We start from the raw sequence: 18,673 nt of genomic DNA, 5'->3' as shown, positions 1-18,673 counted from the left end.
AAACCCAGTCTGTGTTTATTCACACACCCCTATCACTGATCACCCACCACAAACAAATGAGTTTCATGCAGGCATCACAATCACACTGTTTATGGAAACCATTCAGTTTCTGCTGATAATGTTCATTTCCACTTGTACCCTGTATGTTTACACAACAGCACTGAGGTGCCTTTAAATACAGTTGCAGATGCTGCTTTCAGCAGGACAGAATAACTCTTTGCCTTGGTGTTTGGCTGTATCTATACTGGTTGCATGGCAGACTCACGCTACCCAGTTCCCCCTGAGGAGTACAGCTGTCCCCTCTGTGCAGACGTCCTGCGGGACCCCGTCACCATCCCTTGTGGGGACACATATTGCCTGGAGTGCATAAAGATCTACTGGGACCAGGCTGACCACCTGGGTGTGTATAGCTGCCCCCAGTGCAGGGCCACCTTCACCCCCCGGCCTGTCCTGAGGAGGAATGTTCCAAATGTGGCGCAAGATTGCCACCAACTACCTGAACTCTCCCCCTTCCCTTACCTGCAGCGTGATTCCCTTTGTGACTTCTGCATCGGCCGCAAGAGCAAAGCTGTTAAGTCCTGCCTGATGTGCCTGGCCTACTACTGTGAGACCCACATCAAGCCACACTATGAGTCTTCCACCTTCAAGAAGCACAAACTGGTTGATGAGACGGGACACCTGGAGCGCAAGATCTGCCCACAGCATGAAAAGGGCCTGGAACTCTTCTGCCGCTCCGACCAGATGTGTATCTGCGTGCTGTGCACCGTGAGAGAACATCGCAGTCATAACATTGTCTCTGCAGATGAGGAGCGTGCTGAAAAACAGGTGAACAATTTAATATGAAGATAAACCTTTACTGTGAGGGTGAATCTTTGATGTGAGGGTGAAAGATTTAGAGTGTTTGACATCATTCCCCTCTCTGATACTGAATTCTTTTTGAGTGTGTTTTGTTATTTATTTAAACTGTAAACACGTTTTTTAGTTTCAAAATTGTAACACTGAGCAACTGTACACTAACATTAGACTCTATATAAGCCTCAAACTCTGGATATTTTATCCAAATAAATAAAGTCTTTGATTCTACATTGTTTGAAAGGTATTTAATTGTCACTAATTCACTGTAGGCCTACTTACCAATCCACCGTGTCCCGGGAAAGTGGGCACTGCAAATACTAGTATGGTATGAGTTGTTGAAATATTGCAGTGGCCTCCAGAAATAAAACCCATTTCTTGTGGGTCTTCATTGTTGTGAAATAAAAAAAGTGTATTGCTTTCTCCACATCCAGAGAAGGGGCAATGACTAGGCATTTTCAGCTTAGCTTGGTTTACCCACACAAAAGTGGCAAGAGAATCAGTTACATATTACATGAAGAAAGGGTTTCAGTGGACTTAAGGTTTTTGTTAAGTAGCAACCACCCAGTAAATCATGCCCACTGAAAACCTGGCGCTTAGCCAAGGGGGAATGCAAGCCAATTTTGGTGCAGGCTTTTATATGTTGTTGTTTTTTTTTTTTTGCAAGAATCATTTAAAAATATTTCTTGGCCATTTGTGAATGCAAAAAAAAATTAAAACTACACTTCAGTGAAGAATTCACAAATTTCAGTTTCCTGGACCTTTACATTTAGTTAACATTAGCTAGCTAGCTAGCAATGTCAAGCATCATGTCCATCAGCTGGCTTTCTTTATAAATCAAGGACTAATACAAAAGTATTCACGTTTTATACATTTATATTTATCACGCGTTTTATTATTTGTCTTCAATAAACAAAGATGCTGAAGTGTGTCTAAATTTTTTTCCTCTTAGGAACATCTGGCTAGCTTGAGTGCTTGCAATACAGGCTGACATATGATATGAATGATACACACATATATTATTAAATATAAAAATATATTCTTGATTAATCTTGACAGTTGACGGTTGTCAAGGCTATTTCTGAAATGTTAGTACAAGCTGGTGCTGGTGACATTTTCTCACCCATTTGTTTGCCTAGTTTTATTTCCGGCGCTGGCCATTGCTGTGATTCTGAAACCTTTAAGAAGTATTCAACAGACGTTTGAAGTGTGCTGTAAATTAAGGTTGTGCAAATTTGCCATTTGTACGCACTCATTTGGAATGGTGCTGTTTCAGCCTTGATGGGGTCTTAACCGATTAACCCCAGTTTTCTTTAGTCTTAAATTCTGCAGAGAGATTATGGCATTATTTGTAGGGCACATGTGGACCTCAAGACTATGCATCAAAATGTAGGAGATATGTGAAGAATTACTCATAGTATACACACAATATACTTAAAATGCACCTCTACTGTTTTTCACAAAATTCCCTCCAGCTTGTGGCAAATCATACATAGTTCTCCCCATAGTTTCCCACCAATGCAAAATACAAGAAAAAATAAATAAAAAAAAATGTGCAGATAACTAAAAGTAATGTTTTGCAAGGGTTTTGTCAAAGATGTCCAAAACCTCTCCAAATTGCACATTTTGGATAATGTTTTGAAGACATCTACACCACACAAGTTCATGGTCCATGACCATGAAATGTACTTTTGTATGTCACTTTGGATAAAAGCGTCTGCCAAATAAATCTAATGTAATGTATTCTTCAGTCTTTGATATCTAACAGTTAACTGAGGACAGTGAATTCTAACATGTTTTTGAGTTTCATTAGTGTCATTAATTAACATTATGTTGAATGTTGAAATACATATGTTTGCTGGGAAAAATTATTACAGAAAACTAACAATAGAATTCACTTTGCAGCTGCTAATGTTACTGCTGCGAACATTGTTGTGTGTGTGTGCGTATGCGTCTGGTTTGGAAGGCGTGGAGCAAAAATGATCTGTGTCTATTTAGCTATCTGCGCCAGTTGATATGGATTGTTGTTTTATTTCATTGTCATCAATGTAAATAACTACAATAACCTGTATAAACCATGCTTTATCAGTAACAACAGTAACAGTAACAAACAAAACAATTTTGAAGCATTGTAGTATTGCAACTGCAAACTATATGCTCTGCAGCCATACTATACTCCCCTTAAAGTCAAATTATCCTGAGCATATCTTTATGTAAGCATTAGAAATGTAATACTACAACTGAGAAACTGAGTTCTGAAGGACTTGCATGCGCAGTAATATTATAAGCTCCTGTGGAGTGCAATCCCTGCTATAAATGGGGTAATGACATTCCTCACTGTGCGCCAGTGTTTTCCTGTTGAACATGCTGGTGGTGATGCAGTAATGATGTACGTGCCTCCTGCAGAAAGTACTGGTGGTGACACAAGCTGAAGTTCAGCATATCATTCAGGACCGGATGAAGGAGCTACAGGAGCTAAGACACAATGTGGAAGTTCTTAAAGTAAGTTCCATTTCAAATAGCCCTTTATTCCCAATGGACCTACTCCCAATTTACCACAGACAACTCAGCTATTCCTCATTTTCTGCAGGCATTTTTCCTATTTCTCACTTACCATAGCCAATTCAGCTATTCCTAATTTACTACAGGCATCAAACCTACTCCTCATTTACTATATGCATCACATTTTGCCTATTTACCACAGCCAGTTCACCTACTCATTTTTTACCATAGGCAACTGACCAACTCCTTTTGTCATAGCAAAGTTACCCACTCCACATTTACTGCAGGCATCTCACCTACTCCTCATTTACTACAGGCTTCTAATTTATTCCTTATTTACTACAGGCAACTACCTTTTCCTCCTCATCATTGCTGCTCACACCTCTCTACTTTTTCAATGCGTGACAGAGCTGTTCACAGAGAACCATGTCTGACTGCAATAAGATCTTCACTGAGATGGCAGGGGCTGTGGAGCGCTGGCGCTCTGAGATCAACAGCTTGATTGAGGCCAATGAGCAGGCAGCCATGTCCCAGGCAGAGGGCTACGTGGAGCGGCTGGAGCAGGAGATCATGGAGCTGCAGCGCAGAGATATGGAGCTCCGACACATCCTGGAAACTGAGGACAACATCCACTTTCTGCAGGTAAATTAATCTACTTCCTATGGGTGAAGACATCTACTTGCTGTAGATACAACACTTCATGCAGCTACAACATTCACTTCCCGCCAAGACAATATCCATTTCCTGCAAGTACAAACATCCACTTCCTGCATATACAACATTCATTTCCTGTAGGTATAACACCCACTTTCTACAGATAGAAGCATCCTAATGGCAAAAATTAAAATGAATATTCTTATATATTTATTTCAGTCCATTTCAAGTTATGTATAGACCTACTGTGTGTGTGTGCATATTACTGCATTGTATGATTAATATGGAGTCAATTTTGTGCCAAAAGTATTGTCCGCATAGGAAAGAAATAGCACAAGTGTAGATGTGGAAATGTTTCTCGTGATCAAAAAAAATAAAATTAAACGCATTTTTCTGAATTGTAAACGAAAAAGTTATGTTCACAAATGTAAAAAATAAAATTGCAATTGTTTTTTCTCACTCATGTTTATTTTATTTTTTACAAGTACAATTTCATTTTTTATGATTACGATTCTTTTTTTTCTCGCGCTTGGGGTTTTGGCATGATTTTGAAGTGGAGGCGGGGTGAAGGGAAGGGGGCGACTTTATTGGTCACTCGGACAAATGTGTCATTGGTATGCGCTGTGTTTACTTCCCCTGACGGAAGGCATGTACATCATCATTTACCCCGGAACATGGCGGAGCAACGACATCCTACGATTTTTTTTTTTACGCGTACAATACTTTTGTCACAAAATTGACTCCATAGGTTAATGTCTAAAATCTAATACTGAATCTGAAAACTAATTTAGTTATAGAAATAGAGATGGGGTCAGCTGGGGATGGGGTCAACGAATAGCATCTGAATTACATATCCAATGGATCATCAAGACCTTTTTAGGTGTAACATGTATCACCACAAACTGAATTAGGAGTGAACTGCTGTGTGTTTTTTATCATTTGACTGATACAGAATTTCCCTACCCTGTGTGTACCTCCTGAGCCGATGGTGCCGAAGGTGCTCATAAACTCAGAGTTTTCCTTCGGAGAGGTCTCCAAAACAGTCACTGACATGAAGGAGCACCTAGAAGACATCTGTAAAAAAGAGCAGAGCAAAATCTCCAAAAAAAGTAAGAGCTTTCACTAAAACTCACTGCAAAGGTCATGATAGCATTTTGGAGCATGGTGTCCGAGAACAATCAATCACCCAGCAAATGCATTTCTAAGCCACCCTGATCAGTCTTCATACACTATTTCCAAAGCAAAATTCCAGGGTAATGCAAGGGACTTCAAAGACTTCAAAAGTTTGAAAGGACCTCAGAGTAAGAACTTTTGTAAAGACACCATATCTTACTTAAGCCACCGCCCTCATGCAGTGACTTCTGGAATCTGGAGATTTTCAAATTTTGGAAGATGGTATGATGATATCATTCACTACATAAGTTTGAATTTAGATTTTCCACTTTCTAAATAAAGCACTTTGGCTGGAATACAAGGGTAGTGTAGTTGCCTCCAGATAAAACATAGCTGATTAAATGCTAGCCTAGATATGAATAACCACATCCACGAATGTTCCCCTTTACAGTCAGTGAAACTCCAGTTTATATTTTGCTACCCAGGAATGGAGGCAGGAACTTTAAAGGTAAGATAATTACTGTGATTACTGTGTACATGTAGCAGCAGTCGGTCTGTTCACAAATAATTATACAATAATTCAATAATACAGATGTATTTCACAGTGACAGTGGAGCGGCATTCATGGACATGTGCATGGATGGGTGTGAAGGAAGATATGGGAAACAGTGCTGGCTGTTTTTTGAAAATAGTAATTCATACAACATAGTAATTTCAATTTATAGGTCCAGTATATGAATTACTAATTATTTGTGAACAGACCGACTTCATTTTACAGGTCTGGCACAGTGTAAATACATATGAATTATTATAAGATAAATGAGAATGGACTTAATTCATTGTACAGGTTCGGTATTATGTAACTACTCATGAATTATTATACACTGCAATGAAGGGATAGAGAAAGTCTTATGAAAACAAAAGAAAACATTTTTTCATGTGATTTTCTCAATGGAAAATTTTTCAAGACTCGTATTGTTCACAAGTTGTTATTGGCTAATCTGGGTCAAGCATAAAAGTATTTAAGGTGTTTTAAGTCTGTGCAACTTAAGTGCAAATCGAGTACGAGTCAGCAACTCAAGTCCCCATCTCTGGAGAGCGCAAGTATACAATATGTAATAAGTATTAACATTGTGATGTTTTGTGATTATTGTAGTGTTTTCTGTGGAAGTTCCTTGAATTTATCATTTTTTCTTATTGTTTCAAAGCTCCATCTAGGAAAGAGCTTCAGGAGCCTCAAACCAGAGCAGACTTTCTAAAATGTGAGTTGATGTGAAATTCATTTCCTGCAACAAAATGTTTGTCTGTGTGTACGTGCGTGTATTTGTGTGTATTAATATAAATTAACTAGATCTCTTCTAAATAGGAGTTACTTTCTGAATTCTAATGTTAAGTATGAGGCTTCTAATCAAAATCTGGTAACAGATCTGACTCTTTTATTCCTTGAAATAAGTGCTGCTATTCAGACGCGTCATGCCCATTCAAGCTGGGCGGGCACATGCCCCAGATTTTTGATATATGGTTTCTTATTGTGGCAAGTGAGTGCCACCCCTCTCAGATAAAACACACTCACGGGAGACTGACTGGTTCCGTAACCCGCACTTCCGTGCTATTTTATTGTCAGATACGGTTTTTACAGACACTGTTTCAGACTGTGTATCACAGTTCCGTAGCCGTCTTGTCATTGGCGATTCTCTCCCTCCGGCTTCCGGTCTGGCTTTTAAAAACCCCAGGCTCACTGTTGAAAGCAATCAGAGGCAATCAGCGCAATAAAACAATTAACAATTATCGGCGCTGATTACCTCCAGCTGACAGTTGTGACGAAGGATCCGAGAGCCGCTCCTCTCACACTCTCTCTCTCTGCAGCCGACGCTCAAACCACGCCCACCCCACCACATACCCCCACCGCCCGACTTAGGCCGGGGAGCCATCCGGCCGATGACCAACCCCCCCCCTCTCCCCCCCCTCCTCCTCCTGGGGGCGAGAGAGGAAGTCCGCCACGACCATCCGTGCACCCGGTCTATGAATCACATTGAAGTTAAAAGGCTGCAAAGCCAGATACCACCGAGTGATCCGGGCGTTGGTATCCTTCATGCGGTGGAGCCATTGGAGGGGGGCATGGTCCGAACAGAGGGTGAATGGGCGACCCAGAAGGTAATAACGGAGGGCTCCGACCGCCCACCGAATGGCGAGGCACTCTTTCTCCACCGTGCTGTACTTCGCCTCCCGTTGTGACAGTTTCCGGCTAATGTACAGCACGGGGCGGTCGACTCCCTCCACCTGCTGGGTCAAAACAGCCCCCAGCCCTCTGTCCGACGCGTCGGTCTGCAAAACAAAGGGGAGAGAGAAGTTAGGTGTGAACAAGAGCGGCTCCCCACAGAGAGCTTCTTTTACCCTCTCAAACGCCCGCTGGCACGGTTCCGTCCACTGGACCGGATCTGAGGCACCTTTTCGGGTTAAGTCAGTTAGGGGGCTGGTTAGCTCCGAAAATGCCGGGATGAACCTCCTGTAATAGCCGGCCAGCCCCAAGAACCTCCTTACCTCTTTTTTTGACTTGGGTCGGGGACAGGCTGCAATCGCAGCGGTTTTGTCCACTAGAGGCCGCACCTGTCCACTTCCCAAGTGGTACCCCAAATACCGTACCTCCGCTCGGCCAATAGCACACTTCTTTGGGTTAGCCGTGAGCCCTGCCTGCCTTAAGGATTCGAGCACTGCCCCCACATGCTGCAAATGCTGCTCCCAACTGCTGCTATGGATAATTACATCATCCAGATAGGCAGCAGCATAACCAGCATGTGGACGCAATACCCGATCCATCAGGCGCTGGAATGTGGCAGGGGCTCCGAATAACCCAAACGGAAGTGTCCTGAATTGGTACAAACCATCCGGAGCGGAGAAAGCCGTTTTCTCCTTAGATTTGGCAGATAAGGGAATCTGCCAGTAACCCTTGGTTAAATCCAGCGTCGAAAAAAATCGAGCCGTGCCAAGCCGATCCAAGAGCTCGTCGACCCGAGGCATTGGATAAGCATCAAACCGTGACACTTCATTTACCTTTCTATAATCCACACAGAAGCGAATAGACCCATCAGGCTTACCGACCAGCACAATGGGGCTACTCCAGGGACTGTGGGATTCCTCTATTACCCCCAGCTCTAGCATTGCCTTTATCTCTGCCTGAACCAATTTCTTTTTGTGTTCCGGCAATCTATAGGGGCGGGTCCGCACCGTCACCCCCGGGGAAGTCTCAATGTGGTGGTGTATGAGGTGCGTGCGTCCTGGTATGGGGGAAAACACATCAGCAAAACGCTTTTGCAACAAGGCAAGGTCTGCTCTCTGATTCGGTGAGAGATGGTCATCTGAAAGGGTTGAGATCTGATTGGATGAATTTGGTACCTCCGGCCCCAGCTCATCTCTCTCCTTATCCACCGTAACCAGAGAGACAGCCACCACCTCCTTCCACGCTTTCAGGAGATTGAGGTGATAAATCTGTTTTGCCCCCTCTCTATCAGTACGCTCTACCTCATAGTCAACCTCCCCCACTCGCCGTGTGACCGCAAAGGGCCCTTGCCACTTGGCGAGTAATTTAGAACTAGAGGTAGGGAGTAACACAAGAACTTTATCTCCCGGTGAAAATTGCCGTCGTTTAGCTCCTCTGTTGTAGTGCTGTTGTTGGCGTGTCTGCGCCTCGAGCAAATTCTCCCGTGACAACTTACCCAGTGTATGGAGTTTTGCTCGCAGGTCCAGCACGTATTGCAATTCATTTTTACTAGGACTCGGACCCTCCTCCCAGTTTTCTTTAACTAGGTCCAATATCCCCCGGGGTTTCCTACCGAACAGTAGTTCAAAGGGAGAAAATCCCGTGGAGGCCTGGGGAACCTCCCGCACTGCAAACACCAGAGGAGATAACCACTTATCCCAATTACGGCTATCCTCATGAACGAACTTCCGGATCATCGACTTCAACGTTCTATTAAAACGCTCAACCAGCCCATCCGTTTGGGGATGGTACACGCTGGTTCTAATAGAATGAATGCCCAATAACCCGTACAGTTCGCGTAGTGTGCGTGACATAAACTGTGTGCCCTGGTCAGTCAGAATCTCTTTCGGGATTCCGACTCGGGAGATTATTTGAAACAATGCCTGCGCAACACTTTTTGCCGAAATGCTGCGCAAAGGAACTGCTTCGGGATACCTTGTCGCATAATCCACCAGAACTAACACGAAACGGTATCCCTGCGTGCTCCGATCAAACGGCCCGATGAGGTCCATCCCCACTCTCTCAAAAGGGACCTCCATTAGAGGAAGGGGGCGCAACGGCGCTTTTGGTATAGCCGGGGAATTTACTAGTTGGCATTCAGGGCACGACGCACACCACCGACGCACGTCGGCCCAAATGCCCGGCCAATAGAAACGGGCCATTATCCGGTTCAGTGTTTTCTCATACCCTAAATGACCAGCCATGGGGTTAAAATGAGCCGTCTGAAAAACCATTTCCCGAGAGCTTTTAGGCACCAGCAATTGGGTGATTTCCTCATTAGTCTGAGTGTCACGACACACTCGGTATAATCTATCCCGAATTATTACAAAATACGGGTGAGTGAGTGTTGCATCAGGGCGCACCTGTTGACCATCAATAGACATCACGCGGTCAAAGGCAAAGCGTAGGGTGTCATCACGAGACTGCTCGAGTGGGAAATCCTCCATGGGGCGAAACACCGGTACCTGCGGAGTCTCCCCCGGAGGCTCCACTGGTGCCGGCTCCCCCTCTGCTGCGTCGGACGACCCCGCGTCACCGCTGACAGCAGCACACACATCACACAGCCCTACCTGTCGTGAACGCACCCCCCCTACCTTACCAGCTGCCTGGCGGAACCCCGGCCAATCAGTGCCTAAAATCAGAGGGTGCGAGAGGCGGGAGCTAACCGCAGCCTTTATTTTATGTTTTTTCCCTTGACACCGAATTTCCACTGAGACGATAGGGTACGCGTGTAAATCCCCATGCACACACCTTATAGATACCATTGATGCTTCTAACAACGCCTCGGGTCGAACCAGGCTTTGTCGAATCATGGTCTGCATAGCCCCTGAGTCCAACAGCGCCTGGTGTTCACTCCCTTGAATCCTTACCGGAATACAGTACGCTCCGTCTGGGTCGGGAGCGGAGGTGGGCGGGCCGACAACACGAACCACCTGCCCCACCTCCATGAGCGGGCACTCGCGGCGCAGGTGACCCGGTTGTCCGCACCGCCAACACCCCGGTCCGGGCGTCTGAGGAGCTCTCTGTGGGTCGCACCCCGCCGCCACTGAGCCTGGGGCTGGGGAAACAGGAACAAAAGGGTTGTTACGGGAAAATGAGGGGGTTTGGGCACGGGGAAGGGAGGAAGAAAGGGGGGAAGGATGGGAACGAGGAAGGGCTCTCCTGCGCAGAGCCGGGTCTGCCCGTCCTTGCTGCTGCTGCTGCTGCTGCTGCTGCTGTAACTGGCCACGGGGGTAGAGCGCCAGGTGGTCCTCCGCCAGGCTGACGGCGGCCGCCAACCCGGTCGGGCGATGGCACCTCACCCAATTCGCCGTCTCCCCCGGGAGGCCATCAATAAAACGTTCTAGGGTCACCAGCTCCACCACTCCGTCGGCTGACCGGAGTTCCGGTCGGAGCCACCGACGCGCCATGTCCAGCAGTCTCTGGGCGTAGGCGAACGGTCGGTCCGCTCCTGCCAGGGCCGTCTCCCTGAACCGTCGCCGGTGCTCTTCAGGGCTGTATCCCAGGTGGTCCAGGACCGCCTTCTTTAGGTTGGCGTAGACCGCCCGCGCTGGGGGGGGTAGGCTGTGTGCCGCTTGTTGTGCCTCCCCAGTTAAGAGGGGCAGGAGGCGGACGACCCACTCTTCCTCCGGCCATTTACTCGCCCTCGCTGCCACCTCAAACCCCTCGAGGAAAGCCTCCGCGTCGTCCTCCTGGGTCATTTTGGGCAGATGGAGAGCTACGGGGGGTCCGGTCTGTCGCTCTCGGGAGCTGGTTTCTCCCGCAGCCGCCAGCTGCAGTAGAGCCTGGGTTTGGAGGGAGGTCTGTGCCCGCAGAGCCTCCAGTTGTTCGGCGTGCATCGCCGCCTGCCTCTCCTGCATCGCCGCCATCCCCTCCAGCATCCTCGCCAGCGCTACCACCGGTTGTGCTGTTTCCCCTGGCTCCTGGCTGTGGTCCATGTTTGTCTCCTCGGTGTAATGTGTTTTACTATGCTGCTGCGTTCCCTCGCACGGGCCACCACTGTGGCAAGTGAGTGCCACCCCTCTCAGATAAAACACACTCACGGGAGACTGACTGGTTCCGTAACCCGCACTTCCGTGCTATTTTATTGTCAGATACGGTTTTTACAGACACTGTTTCAGACTGTGTATCACAGTTCCGTAGCCGTCTTGTCATTGGCGATTCTCTCCCTCCGGCTTTTAAAAACCCCAGGCTCACTGTTGAAAGCAATCAGAGGCAATCAGCGCAATAAAACAATTAACAATTATCGGCGCTGATTACCTCCAGCTGACAGTTGTGACGAAGGATCCGAGAGCCGCTCCTCTCACACTCTCTCTCTCTGCAGCCGACGCTCAAACCACGCCCACCCCACCACACTTATATTTTTATTTTATTTTATTGCTATTATTTTTTATAATATGTAATTATGATCATTTTATATTATGAGTCAAACGCATTCTTCTAATTATGTCATAGATCATACCTCAAAAAGTCACACACCCCCTTTCCCTATTAGTTATACACACTTAATTGCATTTGACAAATATAGGCATAGTTTGCTTTGCAACATAGTTGGCTTGTACCAGCTAAAGTTAGTAGCCATCCCTCAATCCGGTTGTTTGGCCTTCTGGCCCGCTAGCTAGTCGTGACTTGTGATAGCATAGCATCCTATTTAATATTGGTAAAGGAGAGCTGTGTGAATCTTATGGCAGTGAGCTGATGAGTTTTTATCACCACTATCACAGGTTATAGTTAGCAAAACACTGAATTCCATTTGATATCTCCAGGTCAAGATGCAGAGGAAAATGTTGTCATTCTTTAAAAAAATGACAGAAAGCCCTAGCCCTGTCCTCAGTCAGGAGGTTGATAGTGCAAGAGGTAGGTTATCTTAGGTGAGATTTATAGTGATAGGCTATGTTTCCTTCATGGAAATGTATGCATGTAGGCTGATCTGATGGTCATTGCAGTTGAGGCACAGAGGACCCAGGAAGTGAACTTGGAGAGAGTTAGGGATTCCTTTGGAGTCTTGCAGACAGACATGAAAATCCTACACTTGGCTATTATTGCTTCCCCCCCCATAGTTATATCAGTGTGTGAAGGTGTGGTTACAGGTTATATGTACTTAGGCTAGTGGTGATGATGGATCTTTCAAGGAGGCTGAGCAGTTTGGAAAATAGGTTACTACTGCTCAGTCTGAGCTTTTATTGGCAATGGAGCAGACACTGCTATGTGATGTCAGCACAGTCTCATCTGTACTCATGCTGCTTCCTATGCATTGTGTTTGAAAATACAGCTGTTGCCATGTTGGCATGTTCCTTTCATCTGTGGTTTTATCTATGTTCTCTAAATTAATTTGCATTGTGGATATAGTCTTTTTATGTGAATTTATGCCCCTTAAAATTTTTGGGTGAAGCAGACAAGATTTAGCTCTTTTTCAAGGAAAGTGGCAGCAGTGTAGAAGTGAGTGAATAAGTGAGTGTCATTTTCAATAACCATAACAGCACAAATAATTGACATGAAAATCTCTAAATAAATATACAGTATTTACCCTAATATAAAGTGGGAGATTACTGAGCTACAAAAACTGATTTAGTGAAGTTTTAAAATAATCCCCCCAAAGTCTTTGAATATATGTCAGTTGCCTCATTATTTTCTTTTTTCTGGGGAAGGACCCCCATGCCCCCTGCTCTAATTGTGCCCCCCCAGAATTTTGGCTTGCATGATGCCCCTGCTGCTATTGTTGATGTTTTAAGTGAGGTACAGTTGAGGCTTATTGTGATTGTGCAAACAGTGTCCTCTTGTGGTGAAATTTACCCTTTGTCAAGGCCTGCCCAAGAGCTGCTCTCCTTAGTCACTAATTGTTGCTAATCCTGCTTTTTCTTTGGAAAGCAAGTTTTGCACAGAAACCTCATTGAAAGAACCTGTAAATTATATTCCTTTGTATTTGCATAGAATTGATCAGTTTCCATTGGTCAATAATTTGGTCAGTTACACACATGCTATCCAATCCAATCCGGGGTAGGACTCAAAGGCAGACCCGAAAAATCAGGGAAAAACTTGGCAGTTTATTATCAAACAAATAAGCAACAGAATCAGCGAACAGTCTTGTAAACCACAATCCAGGCTAAGGTCAAAATTCCAAAGACAGTCAAAATTTTCCAGGCAGGCAAAGGCACACAACTGGAACAGAGGCAAGAACAGCAAGACAGGCAAGAATTCAAAAAACCGAAGCAACAGTAATCAGAGGAGTCAGGCTAAAGGCATAAATGGCGAACACAGGCAAAAGTAAAAAACCGTATTTACTAGGAATAGAAAAAGGCTTGAACGGCACTAAGTTACACAAGGCACGATCTGGCACAGACTAACAGAGCTAACAGAATATATAGCTAGAGAAAATGAGTAACAGATGAGTTGCAGGTGGGGACGGCGGCAGAGGCTTGATTGAATAATTCAGCTGAGGCAGACAGGCAGGAATGGGGGGCAGAGCGTGGGTGGGAACCAGGAACCTGAAGAAAAAGCAAACACCATGCGCGCACACACACACTCATGCATACATACAAAAAACAAAAAAAAGGAAAACACAACGGAAACTCAGGCAGATGTCCTGACACCCTTCGCTATGAATAACTTTAGTTTGTTGAAGGCAGTGCTCGAAGTGAATGAAATAAGTGTGAGCAAATCATGTGAGCAAAACATAGAAGTCCCGGTATGGCAAACTGGTCCGTTCCGGTCCGCTTCAAGCATTGGTTGTCAGATTTATACCTTGTGTTGTATGACTTGTGTTGTTATGTTCTATAATAAAATGTGTTATTCTCTATTTGGATTTTAATAGAAAATAGCATTTTCACTAAATAGCATCAATTTGCAAATAATTTAGGCAAAATTATTGTCATTACTGTTGTTGTGAAGCCTAAGAAAAACATCAAATGATGATTGCACAAGTAATGTGATTTCCTTTAAATATTGTTTTTGATTTGTAACCCGAATATCCAGGCAGAGTTAAGGTCCTATAGGCCATGTAACCAATAACATAAGCTGACGTTTTGATTACCTCATTCATATTACCAGTATAGCAAATTATTCCAGCAGAACACAATGCAAACATTTGGTAGGTTCAGCATTGTATTGCAAACATGAAATTATGGAACTTACAAAGTAGAGCCATGACTGTACTTTCTTTACAATGTTGATGGACTTCTCTTTCCTGTTAGGTTCAATATTGATTTTCTTTGGTTTGATGATACTGATAAAATCAAATTGATGTTTAAAATTTATGTTTTTCCAGGTCTAGAAAAGTATGGAAATTTTGGTGTAAGTATGGAAAAAGTATGAACCAGACCTGGGTCAAGTACTTATTTGACCCAGGTCTGGAATGGACATTTAGCTCTTACATAAACCGATCAGCCACAACATTAAAACCACCTGCCTAATATTGTGTAGGTCCCCCTCGTGCCACCAAAACAGCTCTGACCCGTCGACCCAAGTTTTTTAAATCATGTGGAAATAATTCACCATCTAACAATACCTTAGCTTTTTATAGCCCTGTAGAAACGAATAATGTAATAAACTACCAATAGTGAAATAACTCCCAATAATGTAATCCATTTCAAAAAATTTATGTAATAATCCAATAATGTAATAAGTAGTAGTAGTGTACTTAATTGATCCCCGGGGGGAAACACAATCAGATACACATTTACAGTAGATACAAAATAGCAGATACAAACATACAGTAGATACAAATATATACAGAAATCATATACCAGAGGACACCTTCAGAGGTGGAGTCCATGCCTTGACGGGTCAGAACTGTTTTGGCGGCATGAGGGGGACCTACACAATATTAGGTAGGTGGTTTTAATGTTGTGGCTGATCGTGTGTATATACACTAGAAAGTTCACAAAGCGCAAAAATATACTAAAAGGAATAAAAAGAAATGCTGTGTCTTGTTAAAAAAAATTGGGCACTCTAATGCTCATTCAAGATGACTGCCTGGATGTCAGTTTGTTCAATCTGGGAAACAAAGAGCTGAGTTTCTAATTGAAGAAGAAGCGTAGTGATATTAATTGCATTTAGTCCAGGGTGCAGTTGTAGGCAGTTATTAAAAATAAAAACCATGTAAATGTTTGTATTTATGCATTTAAAAATATAAATAAACAATTTAATTCCAACTTAAATACAAAGGGGGAAAATATCAAATATCCCTGGATTAGCACTTGCAGCCCAGTAGAACTGAACAAAGTGTGAAAATAGGTTGTAGTTTAATCAAACACTAAAGCATTGTGCAAAATATGCGCCAAAGAAATTGACATCGCCAGCATGTGAGAGGCAGTGTTAGCCCCCTGCAGGGCAAAAACATGCAAGTCTGGTCCTTTTTTTTCAAGAACGATCTGCTTCTCAGGTATTGTTTTTATTATTATTAGGGGTCCAAGCAGCGAAGCTGGTGGAACCCTATTGTATCTGTTAGGATTATTAGGGGTCCAAGCAGCGAAGCTGGTGGAACCCTATTGTTTTTGTTAGGATTATTATGGGTCCAAGCAGTGAAGCTGGTGGAACCCTATTGTTTTTGTTAGGATTATTCTTATTATTTTTCTCCACTAAAAGTGTCTGAGGCTCAGCAACCATAAGTCCTACAGCAACCAAATTTTGCAGGTGGGTTCCTATGGCCCCCCACTACTCAGGCTAAAAATCACCTATATCGGCCAGATGGTGGCGCTATAACAAAGGGTCATGCGTAAAAGGCCATAACTCCCACACCATAAGTTAGATCAACACAAAACTTCATCGACCTATGCATCTGAACATGGTCTACAACTTTGCCATTGGCACCACCTATGTCCGCCATATTGTTTGCCCGCCATTTAGACTTTTTAGTTGGGGCGTGGAAGTTTTCTCCACTAAAATATCTGAGGCTCAGCAACCATAAATTGCAGACCAACCAAACTTGGTACGTGGGTTCCTATGGCCCCCCACTACTCAGTCACTACAAATCACCTATGTCGGCCAGATGGTGGCGCTATAACAAAGGGTCATAATTTAAAAGGCCATAACTCCTACACCATAAGTCAGATCAACACAACACTTCATCGACCCATGTATCTGAATGTGCTCTACAACTTTGCTTTTGGGAGCACCTATGTCCGCCATACTGTTTGCCCGCCATTTGGACTTTTTTATTAGTTGGGGTGCGGAAGAGCTGGAGCTCCAAATCTAAGTGTTACGACATCTAGTAAACTTCTTTACGGCAAGCGACATCCATGGCGACGCAAGTAATCCGACACCGTAGGGTCTAGTTTTTATCAGTGAGGGGAGGGTCTGAACGTCAGGTCTGAACGTCGGGGAAGCAATGGAAGACAGTGCCACCCAGAGTGCATGCTAGGCTACCAAAAGTTTGTTAGTAAAAGCTTTTTGAGAGGATGAATAATTACTTTTCTTTGGCATGGATCCATTTGAAGACAGTATCAAGAACAGTTTAGTCTTTGAATCTGTCATTATGGTGAGAAACAGCTAAACCATTTTATTGATAGGTTCTGAGTTTCTGTGCAAAACGCTAAAACACGCTGGTATAATGAAACAATGACGGTCATACATATATAGTCCGCTTTGTTCCGTTGCTACCATAACATAACAGAATATCTTGTATATACAGCTGTAGTTTCTTGCTGCAATTACTAATATTGACTATAAACAAAAGACGCAATTTATGCTGTACTCTACCAATGTCTAAATAAATAATATGGTACTCTGAGCATAGGAAGCAGTTAGCATGGATGGCGAGTTGATATTTTTTGCTACTACAAGTTTGTTAGTAAAAGCTTTGAGAGGATGAATCATTACTTTTCTTTGGCATGGATCCATTTGAAGACAATATCGGGTGAGTTCGTTTAGTCTTTAAATCCGTCATTATGCTGAGAGAAATCGTATTCTCAATTTAATCTCTAAATTGACTGTAAGTTTAGGGTTGTAACTAGTTAGCTGTTTCGTCGGTGACTCAGTTAATGCACTCGTCTTAACTATTGCTTGTATTTTTGCATAGACTGCGTTGTTGCTGTTCTTGTTTGTGTTAGTGTTAATCAGTTTAACCTACAGGGTCCAAGTTGAACTATGCGGTTGTTCCCTGCACTTGGAACGGTACTTCTCTCTAGGGTTTTTGACACACTTGTTCCTGATTATGATTATACACTTTGTTGCACATCGGTCTGGATATTCCGTAGCAACAACATAAACCCGACATTAGCCCTAAAATATGCCAATACAGCAGTGAAAACGTTGCTCACTGAATAACGAAATGAACGAGACAGAGTTTTTTTAAATTATACCATGTCATTCTACAGTCAATATCTGGGTCTAAACATTGAACATATATACAATTTTACCAATGGTTTTACGCGTAGAGATGTCCCTTTTGTGACTGAGTGGTCATATATTGTCTTGGACAATCCGTTTGTGAAATATATGCACATTTATGATAACTGGGTAGGCTACCTTCCAAAATAGCTGTGCATAATACCACACCTGTTGCTTACGGCGTTGTCGCCCTTTTTAGTACAATTCGGCTTGATTGACAATTCATTTATTCAGTTGGTGAGAGTATAAGCTTTCTAACGATGTATAACATGTCTGATTTTGCTGTTGGAATAGCGTTTTAAAGGTCAGCGTAACCGAAAATTTTCTTATCTGCCAATGTCTAAATAAATAAAACCGTAGGCTACTTTGCGCGCAGCACGCAGATCGCGAGTTGATATTTCGTCTTTTCTTTTCGTTTTTTCTCAATGTCGTATTTATTATTTGAAATGTGTATTTATGTGTTATTATTCTATCTGTCTCTGTGGCGCTCTGAAATGTGCATTCTCTGCTAAACTGAGCAATGGATTGGAATATGTGTCTGACGTAGTGTTGCACGGTATAGGCCTACCAAAACTTCAGCACTTTCTCGGTACTTAAAAAAAAAATTTTTTTTTTTAAAGAATCGGTTCGGTATTAGAATATTCCGACGTTCGGTAGTTCTGAGTGAAATGTAAAAGGCAGGGAAAATCGTCTCCCGCATTACTGCTTTAGAGGATGAAAAGTGTAATTTGTCAGAATCTTCGCTAGATGGCAGTAGCAACTAAGGTTGCCAAGTGAGGTGACTTGCGCTTGTGTACTTAGCTCTTTGATACAGCGCAAACTTTGACTCAGTTCACTTCAGTAGCAATAGGTGTTCCAATTTGGAAATATTTTATTATAGATAGATGCTGTATTGTTATTAAAATATGCTGTTTTTAGATCTATTTAAAGGTGAAAGACCTGTTTAAAATATTATTTAGTTTACAACTG

At 43.4% G+C, this 18,673-nt stretch overlaps 1 protein-coding gene across 2 annotated transcripts in view; it reads left to right on the top strand.

Annotated features, from left to right (window-relative positions):
- Positions 1 to 217: 217 nt before the first annotated feature.
- ftr84 (finTRIM family, member 84) overlaps positions 218 to 18,673 on the top strand; it is a 34,413-nt gene continuing 15,957 nt past the window's right edge. The window contains exons 1-6 of one of the 2 annotated variants that reach the window (XM_035433084.1): positions 218 to 825; positions 3,259 to 3,354; positions 3,763 to 3,996; positions 4,961 to 5,117; positions 5,573 to 5,629; positions 6,330 to 6,383. In XM_035433084.1, coding sequence (XP_035288975.1) covers positions 253 to 825; positions 3,259 to 3,354; positions 3,763 to 3,996; positions 4,961 to 5,117; positions 5,573 to 5,629; positions 6,330 to 6,383 — 1,171 coding nt within the window. In that variant the 5' untranslated portion in view covers positions 218 to 252. The remainder of the gene's footprint in view (positions 826 to 3,258; positions 3,355 to 3,762; positions 3,997 to 4,960; positions 5,118 to 5,572; positions 5,630 to 6,329; positions 6,384 to 18,673) is intronic. The other variant, XM_035433086.1, reaches the window with a different exon arrangement.

The sequence above is a fragment of the Anguilla anguilla genome, chromosome 9 (genome assembly GCF_013347855.1).
Source record: "Anguilla anguilla isolate fAngAng1 chromosome 9, fAngAng1.pri, whole genome shotgun sequence".
NCBI lineage: Eukaryota > Metazoa > Chordata > Actinopteri > Anguilliformes > Anguillidae > Anguilla > Anguilla anguilla.
Note: the sequence above shows the minus strand (reverse complement) of the source record. Positions and strands in the feature narration are given on the sequence as shown.